We start from the raw sequence: 13,743 nt of genomic DNA, 5'->3' as shown, positions 1-13,743 counted from the left end.
CGTACACTATCGCTAATTCATTTCCTTTTGACGATGTCTTTATATAGACAGCTCAATATAGGACGGGAGAAAATTAGGTCTGAATTGAGCTGGTAGGCTCTGTAGAAGTTTGTTGGACTCCAGACGGAACAATAATAAAATAGCTAGCAACATGTCTGCCTTCCAGGGTCCCCAGACTCTGTGCTGAGCCACTCTCCATACACAAAGCGACATAAAACACACCAGAAAGCTGCCAAGCCTTCTCTTTGTGTGGGACCTTGGGCTCCAGAAGTCAAAGTAACCAATGAAAAAATCTACCACGCATCTACGCCATGGTGGGTGCAGTGCTGAACGTGGAACATGGATGCCACAATTGCTATCAAAATAGCCCTATGAAGCAAACAGTGTTCCATTTTATAGGTGATGAAACCGAGGTACAAACTCGTTTGCTAATAGATAAGTTTTTAAAAAGGTTAGGGGCTGGTGTCATGGAACAATGGGCTAAGCCACTGCCTGCGATGCTGGCATCCAAATGAGCACCGGTTTCAGTCCCAGCTGCTCCACTTCCAATCCAGCTTCCTGCTGATGTGCCTGGGAAAGCAACAGAAAATGGCCCAGATGCTTGGGCCCCTGACACCCATGTGGGAGACCCAGATGGGAGCTCCAATCTCCTGACTTCGGCCTGGCTCAGCCCTGGCCATTGTGGTTGTTTGGGGAATGGACCAGCAGATGAAAGAGTTCTCTGTCTCTCTCTCCATCTCTGTAACTCTGCCTTTCAAATAAATAAATCTTTAAAAGGAAACGTGTTTGCTGAGATCGCGCTACTCGCCGAGTATGCGTCAGGGGCAGCAGGCGACACTGGAGGCAGCACCAGGCCTGCAGGCCCAGGAAGACTCCACGAGACCAACAGGTTGATAGAGGCTGCGTCAATTCAGTCGACCTCAGCGCATCTCACTGGCCCTGACTGGGTCCCAGGAGCGACCTTGAACTTCAACAGCGGCCAGGGGCTAGCGCGGTGCAGGCCCAGGGCACATGCTTCATGCCCCGTGTTGAGTGTGGCAGAAGAGATCTGACCCTCAGCAGTTGTTCCCAACAACAACTTGGGTCTGCAACCTGAAGCAGTGGAAAGTCCAGGGCTTGGGAGGCGAACGGAAATGTTCTCCCCAGGACTCCCGGGCACCCCTGCAGCAAGGGCCTCCCCTGGGAGCAGCTAGGTGGACAGCCTTCCACCCCCCCAACACACACACCCCACTGAATCAGAGTGGCCCACACTGGAGGTGGGGATCCAACCCTGGGCATTCGGATGTTCACGGGGTCTGCTGTTTAAAATGCTCACGGGGCATGGGAGACGTGGGGGGCCAGGGAAGAGCAGCAGCCCTGCCCTGCTTTGCAAAGGGGTAGAGATGAGCTTATTTGTCAGAACCAAGAGCAGGGGTTGCTATTAAGGATCAGACGGCAATGGCTTTCAGTTTTCCGGGCCATACAGTCTCTGTCGTGATTATTTCACTCAGATGAGTAAGCTATGGATGGGCGTCCTTGTGCCAATAAAGTAGTATTTACCAAAACAGGCAGCCTGCTGGACTTGCCCGGGGCTTGATCAAAAGGTAGAGGTGGAAATTTGCACCGTTAAGCCCCTCAATTCCAAATTTAGCTATTGAAGGGGGAATTTTAATTAAGCCAAAAAGAAGTCCGTGTATCGACTGCAGCATTTCCTGGTGTGGTTTCTTTGAACTGCTCTCGTTCTTGTAAAGATCACGTAATCTTGCCCCGGGTTAAGCCTGTCCACAGAGGTAGAACTCACATTTGTTTCGTTTCGCTTCTCTCCCACTTTCCTTCAATTCTTGTCTTGATCCCAGATGAAACAGCTAGCAGCAGAGATATTTAAGCCTATGTCAAACTTGGGTGTTCACAGACAGGGGGTCCTGCCGAAATGCAAATTAGCCCCTTGGCAGAAGAGCTGAGGGAGCCTTCTGGAACCACTTTCCTTGGGTCTGACGCGCCCATCAGCTCCCACGAAGTTTGCAGGGCGCAGGTCATGAGGCATTTAACTGGTTGGCCTGCACTTGTTGGGAAAAGAGAACCAATGCTCGTGCCTGAGACAAGGCATCTTTCTTACTCGCAAACAGCCTGAACTCAGCTGATCCAAATCTCAGCTCACCTGTCGTCCGAATCTCAATTCAACTGTCATCTGTATTTGATAAACGGATGGGCTCTCAATGAAGAGGTGGCCCGCGCTCTTGCGTGTCCACCTCTCATGGCCTGTCGTGAGGCAGCTCCAGCAGGGGCAGTGGGTGGATTTCAGGCCATTTCTTGCCGTGCCTCTGGGGTTAGCAGGTAACGATTACAACAGTGTTTATGCCTGGGGTGAGATTTTTAGGCACATACCAGCTCATTCACTGGAATAGAACTGCCATGTATCTTGTATATGACTGTCTTTATGTAAAATCCGAAGTACTCTCACTTCCCAAATTGCTGAAAAGCTCCACTCTCCTATGCTAAAAAGAAAGCTCTCTTCATTCTCTCACTAGTGCACAGAAAATTTGCCCCGTGCTGGGGCTCAGCCTGACGCTGTCTGACCTCACCTATGCAAGAGGCCTCCTTCTTTTCTTCCCGACAATGAACTTGGAAATGTTCTCATCTGGACCCTTAGGGATTTTTTTTTTCTAAATTTTTAAAATTTAGTTTGACAGGCACACAGAGAGATTAAGAGAGAGGTAGAGATAGCGTCAGTTCTCATCCACACACCAAATGTCCACAGCTGAAGCTGGGAACCTGGAACTCATCTGGGTGGCAGGGACCCAAGCACTTGAGCCATCACCTGCTGCCTGCTAGGGTGCACACGGGCAGGAAGCTGGGACCCAGGCACTCTGATATGGGCCACAGTTGTCTTAACCATTAGACCAAACACCTGCCAGGAGCTCTCGGGGTTTGAACTCTTTGGGCTTCAATCCCCAGCGTCCTGTTCTGAGCTACAGATGAATGACTAGGAAGTGGCATCTCTGAATCCCTTATGGAAGCGAGCATGCACACACACCACACACGCAGCCCAGACAAGGGGAAAGGCAGCCATGTGCCCATCAACTCCTTCAAGGATGCCTGATGGGTGCCGCCCGGTGCCAGGCTCTGTTCTAACTGGGAGGGCGGCAGGGCACTAGGAAAGGTCCCTTCCTGGGGGAGCAAGCAGAAAACAAAGATATAATGCCGAGACTTTCAGCAACTGCACCCCTGCGCCTACCCCCATGGGGCCAGAGCGGGGAAGGCACTGGCTTGCAGAACTCCAGGATGCATCTCAACAGCCAATCGTTGTCCGCACAGACGCGTGGGGGCAGCATATCTGGGGCCGATTCAATGCTTTCACGCTACCCGGACCTGATGATGTTTTCTTCATGCAAAAAAGGGAAAAAAGAGAAGTGCCTATTTTGGATTTGCTAATGCAGACATTTCTTTTATTTGCAAGAAGCCTGCATAATGCATGCTTTGTAAAGTCCCCAAGTCTGAAAGCAGGATACATTTCTAATGGAAGCACTCCCTCACAGGATTGTACAACAGCAAAGCGATAAATTACCGTGATTTCGTGCCCCCCGCAGCTACTAGTCCCACCGTACTTCAGGAATGTTGAGAATTTCTACAAATATTGGTTTGTCAAAAAGACAAATAGTCAGTGAAAATTGTGTTTAAAGACGAGAAAAGTGTGCAGGTACACACATTTCAAGTCTGAGAAATAAATTGTACCAGGAAGAACAATTTGCAATATAAAGCTTGCTCAGTAATTTACTGGAACCATGAACTTGCTGATTGTGCCAGGCACCGGGGATTTGATTAAACAGAAGAAAATATCCTTATGGTGTAATGTGTCCAGAAACCAAAGCACGTGTAGAATGGGAAAGGGTTTTTGGGTTTTTTAAAAAACATATTCTTCAATTCCAATTTGACTGCTGCTTGGGATTTTAACTGACATCAAAATGGATTGTTTCAGTCCTAACCACGTGACTCACAGGATTCTGGCTGCAGACTCCCCTCTGAAAGCCCATTTTCTTGTGTGGTGCTGGACAGGAGGATGCGACACACGGCAGCCACAAAACCCACGGGAGCTGCTTCTCACAGTCACTGAGCCTGAGCACAGGCGGGAGCGAGAGCCGGTCCTGAGAGCTCGCTCTGCTCAAGTGGCTGTGGGAGCCCGGAAGGGGCAGACAAGTCATCAGATGGTGGCTTTGGTGAGCACTCAGAAACATGGATGAAGAGACCCAGGACCCTCTGTGCAGACAGCAACCCACAGAGACCTAAAACGCGAAGCTGACGTCACACGACACCCATGATGGACTCGCAGTCACTCAGGGGTCAACTTATCACATGCCATGACATGGGAATGTTACCAACCTCGTCCCTCAGGGACCTCAACACCTGCTCGTCCTTAAGACAGGTAAGCAGTGACTTCACGGGTTCCCCACAAGCCTCATATAAACTTAAGACACTTAAGAAGGGAATTCTGGCCACACCAGAGGTCACCACGTACTTTAAAATCCTAACACTGAGGGCCGGCACCGTGGCTCAATAGGCTAATCCTCCGCCTAGCGGCGCCGGCACACTGGGTTCTAGTCCCGGTCGGGGTGCCGGATTCTGTCCCAGTTGCTCCTCTTCCAGGCCAGCTCTCTGCTGTGGCCAGGGAGTGCAGTGGAGGATGGCCCAGGTGCTTGGGCCCTGCACCCCATGGGAGACCAGGAGAAGCACCTGGCTCCTGCCTTTGGATCACTGTGGCGGCCATTGGAGGGTGAACCAATGGCAAAAAGGAAGACCTTTCTCTGTCTCTCTGTCCACTCTGCCTGTAAAAAAAAAAAAGACTTCCTAAAAAAAAAAAATCCTAACACTGAAACACAGGTGTTGCACTGTGGGTTACACTGCTGCTTACAACGCTGGCATCCCATATCGGACCACTGGTTCCTGCTGTCTCTGATCCAGCTTCCTGCTAATGTGCCCAGGCCACCCACATGGGAGACACAGGTGGAGTTCCTTGTTTCATGGCTTCGGCCTGGCTCATCTAGGGGAATAAGCCAGAAGATGGAAGAATGAGATTTCTCTCTGCCTCTCCCTTTCCCAAATAAAGTTTTAAAAAAATAAATGACATTATAAGAGCAGGGCAAGCATTTGGTGCAGGGGCTGACTGCCCCTTGGGACGCCCACATTCTGTACTGCGGTCCCTGTGTGTGAATCCTGATTCTGCTTCTCAGCCAGTCCAGCTTCCTGTTAACACGCATCCACAGCATCACACAAGTACTTGGGTCTTGGCTTTGGTCTGGCCCAGCCCTGGCTGTTGTGGGCATCTGGGGAGTAACCAGCATATGGAGGACGCGCCTGTTGCTCTTTCTCAGCCTTTCAAATAAAATGAAAATTAAAAACAAAAATTTAAATATGGACTCCACTGTTGAGTCCTAGCTGCCCCACTGCCAATCCAGCTCTCTGATAATGTACATGCCTGGGAAAGCAGCAGGGGATGGCCCAAGTGCGTGGGCTCCTGCACCCACATCGAGACCTGGATGAAGCTCCTGGCTCAGCCCTGGCTGTTGTGGCCACTTTGGAGAGGTGGAGTGGGGTGAAGCGGATAAAAGCTCTGTCTCTCCCTGTTTCTGTAACTCTTTCAGAAAACAACAACAAAAAAGGCAGCCCAGTTAACTGAGGTATACTTTAAAAGCTCTGTCTCTCCCTGTTTCTGTAACTCTTTCAGAAAACAACAACAAAAAAGGCAGCCCAGTTAACTGAGGTATACTTTATTCAAAGCATTTCACATTTGTATTAGGTTCAAATGTATTAGCATACAATTACATATAAAATACTACACCTTCCAGAAGTTTACAGTGACAGTTTTACTCTGAAGAATTAGTTTTATGCTTATAATTTGAGTCTAGTAAATTGAGCTGCATTATTTTGTTTATATTGCTAATGTTTTCAATTTAGCTATTACCTATTTAGAAAGCATTTAAACTCACAACATACACTTTCACTTTAAACATTTACATTCAAAAGGGGAACCCATACAGTGCTAAGGATATTTGACCAGTCAGTCCCTTGTGAACAATTTGCTTCGTGCCCCATCTGCAGTTCGGATCGCTAGATGGGGGTTTTGAACAATTTCTTCACTGCAGTCACCTTTCTCAGAGTCATAAGCAAGCAGTCACTTCATGCAAATCAGATTTTTTACTTTCTGCTTTCCCTAAATTGACTGGCAAATTCAGGTTATGCCCCAAGGTTATGCCTCACTTCAAGGGTTGATTTTAATGAACATCAATAAAACTTAGCTCAACTAATTTGTGGTTAGCATGACTGCAAAAAATAAGGCTGGCTTCAGTGCAATCACTAGTGACAGGTGAACGGGAGGGAGGCTCCCCGTGAGTCAGACAGTAGTGAAACCTGTACAGGTGTGGGGCTGGGTTATGTCCCCTAGAGACTCAGCACTGGCCAAGGCACCTGCCTCCTCAGGTCGAACTCTGAAACAGTGGAAGTAAAGGCATGGCTAGAGCCATGACGACATGCACTTGTCTTCTGCCAGCGAGCCTCCCCTCGCCCTCTCTCTGAGGCAGGCACTGGATGGAGGAGGGCTGGTCCTTAACACAAGGTCAAAAGCACAGAGGAAAAGGTCCACCTACCTGCCCAAGGCAAAGTCGTCCCTTAACTTAGGAGCCAAGTCCATACTGAACCACAGAAGCTGGTCACCAGATTCAAATTGACAAGGAACACCCACAGTGGGGGGGTAATCCTCAAATAAAATACCTTCAATATTTTTCAAAATTAACTATCTCACCCCACCTTTATAAACTGCCTTGATTTCCCATCCTAAACCTTATTAATGTACTTATGCTATAGATATTAAAAGGCACAAGAGCCAGCATGAAGGTAAATTTTAATCTATAAAAGTGAACACAAACCAGCAGCTCACACCCTTTCATACATGGAATCACATATTTACAGGATACAAGCATAATGTCCCAAGCCTGGGGTAGGTGTACCTTGTGCTAACAGAGTCCTGGAAACAAATGAGGACCTGGGTTGGTGCTGTGGTGCAGCCAGTAAAGCTGCCACCTGTGACAGCAGCGCCCGGTGTCGGAGTCCTAGTTTGAGTCTCTTACTCTGCTTCTGATCCAGCTCCCTGCTAATGGCATCTGGAAAGGCAGTGGAAGGTGGCTCAAGTGTTTGGGTCTCTGGCACCCATGTGGAAGAACAGGATGGAGTTCCCGGCTTCTAGCTTTGGCCTGGCCCAGCCTGGGCTGTTGCGGCCATTTGGGGAGTGAAGCAGTGGATCTCTCTCTCTCTCTCTCTCTCTCTCTCTCTGCCTTTCAGATAAAGAGATAAAAGTTTTTAAAAAATGAGAGGACATGACCAAGACTCTGACACTTCATAGGTGCCCCTGGAAAAAGGGAGGGAATGAACATGTGCTGAACGTGTGCGTCGGGAGCTGGCCGAGGGCAGGTGATGGCGACAGTGACTGGACTCTGCTGCTTGCTGGAAAACAACACATGCTAGATTTGGTGATTTACAAAACTGGAAAGTTATCCAGGACTTCACGCACACAGAATTATAGAATATCAAACAGTGGGAAGCTAAATATTGTTTCTCTAGCTCCAAAATTTTTCAGATAAACAATACAAACAAGCAAGTTTGAAAGGAATAACATTTTAATGAAAATAACAAATGAAACAGAGCAGGAAAACTGATGGCATTAGCCGGAAGAACCCTGAAGAGTTACAGCTTCACACAGAGGAGCCGTAAAGAAACGACACAGACGTATTATGACTCAATGGACACAAAATCAGCAGTAAGATGCTCAACGTTCGCATTTTACAAATGAAAGTATGTAGAAAAGTAATTTTTCACTTTATTGTTTCTAGTACATTTTACAAATAACATTTAGTCCAGAATCATGAACACACATGCAGCAAAGTGCCTTCTTAATCTCACAAGGGCTTCTCTTTTGATTCCTTTAGCTGATTTGCATAGAATTCGAAGCTTTCCTGTTAATAAGGAAAAAAAAGGCAGAGAAGAGGGAAGTTAGAGAAAGAGTTCACAGCAAGAGGTAACGTCAGGGGCTGGCACTGTGGCGTAGTGGGTAAAGCTGCTGCCTGCAGTGCCGGCATCCCATATGGATACCAGTTCGAGTCCTAACTGCTCCACTTCTGATTCAGCTCTCTGCTGTGGCCTAGGAAAGCAGTGGAAGATGGCCCAAGTCTTTGGGCCACTGCCCAGGAGGAAGCTCCTGGCTTCAAACTGGCCGTTGTGGCCCTTTGGGGCGTAAACTAGCAGATGGAAGACCTCTCTCTCTCTCTCTGCCTCTGTCTCTCAAATAAATAAACAAATCTTAAAAAAAAAAAAAAAGGGGGTAACAGTATAAAATCTAAAAAAATTATAAAGCAAACTGGTAGTTAAGACTGCTGGTCCTGCGGCCAATGCCACCCCCAAGCTTTGGCACAGTCTTCTGTTTCATGAAGTCACAAGTTCAAGGGCCCCAAAAGCAGAGCAGAAGCCTCTGCTGTGTGCATGTGTGCACGTGGGTACGGAAGGTCAAGGTGTTTGAAATAATCCAGGTGCAGTGACTTTCGATTCAATGAACAAAAAGGAATTCTGCATGTGTGATTTCTCTTACTGAAAGCAAACCAAATTTCCCAGATGAAGAAATCCAAGAAACCCAATTCATCTAAAACGAACAAGTAATTAACAGGGGTATATGTTTGGCTACTGAAGTCCAGGCCATCAAAGCCTGTTTCAAGTTGAAACAAGGTGAGAACTGCCCCAAGGACACCGGAGAAATTCCCTCCTCCAGCTGGAGGTCTGCCACGGCCTTGCCCACTGCCTCGCCCCGAGGGCCCTGTCTCCCAGAGCCTCGGCCACCCCCCAGGGCTCCACGCACAGGCCTAATCCTTGCGTAATTAAGTATTCAACTTATGTTCTTACGCATTGCTCGGAGGCCCGTGTCAATCTGCAGAGGTATTTTCTCCCGTAATTAAGAAATACTCACAGGGGGCTCCGGGAAGGGGACTGACTCTCCAGCGCCCTTCAGCAAAACCGCGTAGCGCTTCAGAAACAGGTCGTTCAGTTTTGTCTTCTTTGCAGTCAAATGTTCGTACAGTGCTTTAGCAGACGCGACGTCTTTGTCCAGGACTGAGGAAAGTTACAGAAGAAGGTGTTAGCCACAGGCAGAGACCACCTTTTCCCCAAAACTCTCAGCTGCTCAGGGGCGGCTGGGTCCCTCTACCCCACGGCATGTGACTAAGTAACGACCTGCGGCAAGAAGTCCTATTCAGAATCTCCACCACCCGCTCGGCGCCAGTCACGGTGGAGGCGAGGGGAGAGGCCAGGTGTGGCCACACTCAACTGTCTGCAGAAGAGCGTTGAGTGGCACTGCGTGCCCAAGGTATCCCGCGGAGAGTCAGTGACCACACCGCCGCCCCTGGTTATAAAGTAATCAGCACACGCCATTCAAGCCCCTGCTTACAATCCACACTTTGAATTCAAGAAAACCCAGCCTGCTGTGGTGAGGGGCATGGGAATGATGTAGAAGCCTGCATATCTGCACCTATCAAGATTAACAGCTAAACGTCCACAAAGACTTCAATATATTTTCCTATTTTCAAATAAGCAAATTCGGAGAACATAAGTAGCTATGATGACAAAGCAAAGCTCTAACCAGTCAGAATCATACTGCACTAGAACGACACGGGCCTAGCAGCTATGACGAGCTGGCCCTTGCCTTGTGGCTGATTGGCCAAGTTTTGAAATATTTATTTATTTGAAAGGCAGAGAGATAGACCAAGAAGATCTTCCATCTGCTGGTTCACTCTCCAAATGCCTGCAACAGCTGGGGCTGGGCCAGGCTGAAGCCCAGGAACCCCATGCAGGTCTCCCATGTGGGTAGCAGGGACCCAAGAACTTGGGCCATCATCTGCTACCTCACAAGGTATGCAGTAGCAGGGAGCTTGACAGGAAGCGGAACAGGTGGGACTTGAACCAGTGCTCTGATGTGGGATGCCATAACCCACTGTGCAACACTGCTGGCTCCCGGGGACTTTGTATGAAGAGTGTTAACATCTAAGGAACTCTACCATGAAGCCAGGGTGCACCTGCAGGACCGTGGTGAGAAGCTGAACAATCAGTTCACAACAGCTCTCCCCCACAAAGGGAACTCATCATAACACAGATCTTTGCAGTCTGGATAATGTCCATTTCCTTGGTATACATCTCTGCTCCTCTCTCTAAGGGGCCAAGAATTGCTTCCCTCCTACCATCAGGGGCTCAAGCTCCATCTTCTAGGAAGCTGTGCTGAAAATTCTGTAGCTCCACTTTCTCTCCTTCCTTGACTCCTGCCCTCTGCCCCACGCTGGGTCACCTCATTTGGCAGTCAGGCACATGAATTTTAAGCATTTGACATCATTTCATGCTAGTAGTTACTGGAAATTTGATAAGGTTTTTGACTATAGTTGGAATTTGAAGAACAGTATATTTCCCTCATAAGGGAGGCAAAATGGAGAACCAATTGACTCATTGATGACTGAGTCTGTTTTCATGCCAAAAATAAAATTAGCAAAGCAATTCTTTCCATACTCCAGGCCCTCAGTGAGCACATCAGTGAGTGGAAGTGGGATGGGTGATTGTGATCACTCAGCAAACCTCACCCTGGCTCCCTGACTCAATGCCATTCCTAGCAGTCAGGAAGTTCGACTGGGACTTCATAATTAAGGGGTCTGTTAGGTCAAAGGTGTAGGTAGGAGCGGAGGAACTGAGGGAGCAAGAAGATAAATCAAGGGCCTGGTGCTGTGGCTTAGTAGGCTAAGCCTGCAGTGCTGGCATCCCATCCCATATGGGTGCTGGTTTGAGACCCAGCTGTCCACTTCTGATCCAGCTCCCTAATATGGTCTGAGAAAGCAATGGAAAATGGTCTAAGTGCTTGGGACCCTGTACCTGCATGAGAGACCCAGAAGAAGCTCCTGGCCTCAAAATGGCTCAACTCCGGCTGTTGCAGCCATTTGGGGAGTGAACCAGTGGATGGAAGACCTTTCTTTCTGTGTCTCCCTCTGTCTGTAACTCTGCCTCTCAAAGAAATAAAATAAAATCTTAAAAAACAAAAAACCCAAGACAACAAATCAAGTGATAGTCTCAAACATTAACCTACTTCACACTACGCACCAGGTACAGGATCATGGAAGACCTGAATTGGTTTCTACTTTTTTTTAAAAAATATTTATTTATTTATTTTATTTGAAAGCCACAGTTAGAGAAAAAGAGTGATCTTCCTCAAATAGTCACAAGAGTTGGGACTGGGCCAGACCAAAGCCAGGAGCCTTGAACTCCATCCAGGTCTCCTGTGAGGGTAGAAGGGCCATCTCTGCTTTCCCAGGCTCACTGGCAGGGAGCTGAATCGGCAGCAGGGCAGCCAGGAGTTAAACCGGTGCTCACACGGGATGTGAGTGTCCCAGGCAGGGGCTTAACCTGCTGTACCACACACCGGGCCCCCAAACTGGTCTCTAACACATAAATGTAAGTGGAGGTCCAGCTCCTTCAAGGAGCCTGGGATCCTACAACATGTAATATCGTATTTTTCTTAAATATAGTTTTAAAACATACACTCTAGAACTATGTGAATTACTTATATCATAAGTAGCTATCTGATATTTAATCTGGTATTTAGATTACTGCTCTCAGTTGAAGAGTACAACTTAGTTGACTATACCACAAGAATTTAAATCACTTAAATAATAGAGTCAGAATAAAATTATTACCGTAGCTTTTCATGGCAGAAGTGTATGCTTCTTCCTTTTCAGTTAATTCAGGAATCAATTCTAACAAAGACTTCAGAGTTGGTGCCTAGGAAATTAAATAGAGGCAACATTATCACTAGTTCAAAATAGTAAAATAGAACTGATGTATCAGTACTGTATCAGAAAATCCTGACGATAATTATCACAGATCTATTTAATTCAATGGCCTTTTCTTCTGCATATTTTAGTGTTGATTTTGATTCAGTAATTTACTGCCAAAACCAACCAGCAGCTTTCAAAAGTGATGCAATTCTACTTAAAATTCTGTGACTACTTTCCTAAAATATCTAAATACAATAGGATCTATCTAAACACAGTATTTCCTAAACATCTAAAGATTGTTTCTTTGTCGGCCGGCAGGCCATTACCAAGAAGGTACAAAATCTCGAGGGCGGAGGAGATCTGGACTTCAGGTGTCAACATCTTTGACGAATGAGAAGAATTCAAACATTCCGCCGTAAATGCCACCCGTGTGCTATTTAGAGCGAGCATTTTCAGATCTCACTGAAATCGTTACTTGACTGCTTCCAAGGGCTTGCAGACACGCTCCAGTTTTGTCTCCTGTAATCAACAACCGCTGAGTCTTTCCACACACACTCCGCTCCTGCTGGAGAGATCACCGGCCGACTTTATAGCCTCGCACGTGCCGTTCCCATCTCACAGAGAGCCTCCAAAGCTGGCTTCACTGTCCTCTCTCAAGGAGCGGGACGCCGAAACTGGCGTCTGAAACATCCCAGCTTCCTGTTTATGGTGGTCATTCAGTCTACTCCCAGGCTTGCATCTCTCCTGGACAGCTTGCATTTAAAGCCTGCTGGGCGGAAGGTTCCGAGTGGGCGTATTACTGTACATCGCTGTACTGAGCCGTCTCCTGAGAAAGGCAGGAGCCTGGCACAGTCCCACACGTGGCTGGGCAAGTGCTTTTTAGATCTCTCATGCTTTTTAACTACAGAGTTTAAAAAATAGCCTCTTTGAAAACAAAACAAAAACAAACAAGTATTAATATTTCCTAAAAGTTGTTTGTTGTGAATAAATACATGTGAGGCTTTTAAAAAAAACTGCAATTAATTATTTTAAAAAGCATGTATGGAGGAACAGGGAGCGTGTGGAAATCAGGGAAAACTAAACCTCCTGGCCTGGAAGCAACCTCTATGTTTCACAGCAAACATCACTGGCACCCACTCAGGAACCTGAAAACACCCAAGTAAACTATGATGCTGGTGCTCACTAGGTAAAATCAGATCTAAAATAAATGTTTGGAATAGGCTGTTATCTGTGTTTTAGACATCAAAAACAGGACTTGGCTCTGTTACACACATGAGCCTATATGAATGAGAACGTTAACTTGGGATGTTAACTGGTATGTTTTAAAACCAAAGAGCCCATCTACCTGGTGGCCGAGACCTGATAAACGGTCTAAAGGAGCCACTGGAAGGGACAGACATCTGCAGGAGCAAGGCTCCTTCGGCAGGGCCTCCGCACCATCAAATGTACCAGAGTGGCCTACGCTTCCACTTCTGAGGGCCCTTTCTTGGGGCTCTTGGTGCACACTTAGACGAAAAGAAAATTCACTCCATGAGCTTCCTTTTTGTTTCCTTCTAGTCCAACGAAGGAGCTAGAACTCACTCTCAGCTACATTCTACAAAAAGCAGGCGGTACTGACGAGCAAAGTCTTCAATCTCATTAGTGCTTTAGATAAAGCCTGGAACCACCAAGCTCTTACGTTAATCCATGGAGCAAGAGTGGCTGACAGCATCACTGATTTGATAACAAGGAGAGCACAGTACCTTTCCCGGTTTCTGAGAGCTCCTAATACAGAACACCAACAAAATTGGGGTTTGTTCGGCAATTGCACCACATCTCTAAAAATTAAAACACAACACAGCAAGTGAGCATTTCTGATAAACAAGCAGATCAGGGTGAATATTCCCAATTAAGGAAGCGCACAATAATGCACCAGTGTATCATT

General features: G+C 47.2%; 1 protein-coding gene across 1 annotated transcript in view; it reads right to left on the bottom strand.

Moving 5' to 3' along the window:
* Positions 1 to 7,625: 7,625 nt before the first annotated feature.
* The window catches only part of LRPPRC (leucine rich pentatricopeptide repeat containing), a 110,361-nt gene continuing 104,243 nt past the window's right edge, over positions 7,626 to 13,743 (bottom strand). Inside the window, exons 35-38 of the mRNA XM_008254465.5 lie at positions 13,562 to 13,636; positions 11,739 to 11,823; positions 8,981 to 9,123; positions 7,626 to 7,979 (exon numbers count right to left, since the gene is read on the bottom strand). Of these exons, the coding sequence (XP_008252687.3) occupies positions 7,923 to 7,979; positions 8,981 to 9,123; positions 11,739 to 11,823; positions 13,562 to 13,636 (360 nt within the window). The 3' untranslated portion in view covers positions 7,626 to 7,922. The remainder of the gene's footprint in view (positions 7,980 to 8,980; positions 9,124 to 11,738; positions 11,824 to 13,561; positions 13,637 to 13,743) is intronic.

The sequence above is a fragment of the Oryctolagus cuniculus genome, chromosome 2, assembly GCF_051225735.1.
Source record: "Oryctolagus cuniculus isolate XC-2025 breed Fujian yellow rabbit chromosome 2, ASM5122573v1, whole genome shotgun sequence".
NCBI lineage: Eukaryota > Metazoa > Chordata > Mammalia > Lagomorpha > Leporidae > Oryctolagus > Oryctolagus cuniculus.
This window is presented reverse-complemented; position numbering and strand designations above follow the sequence as displayed.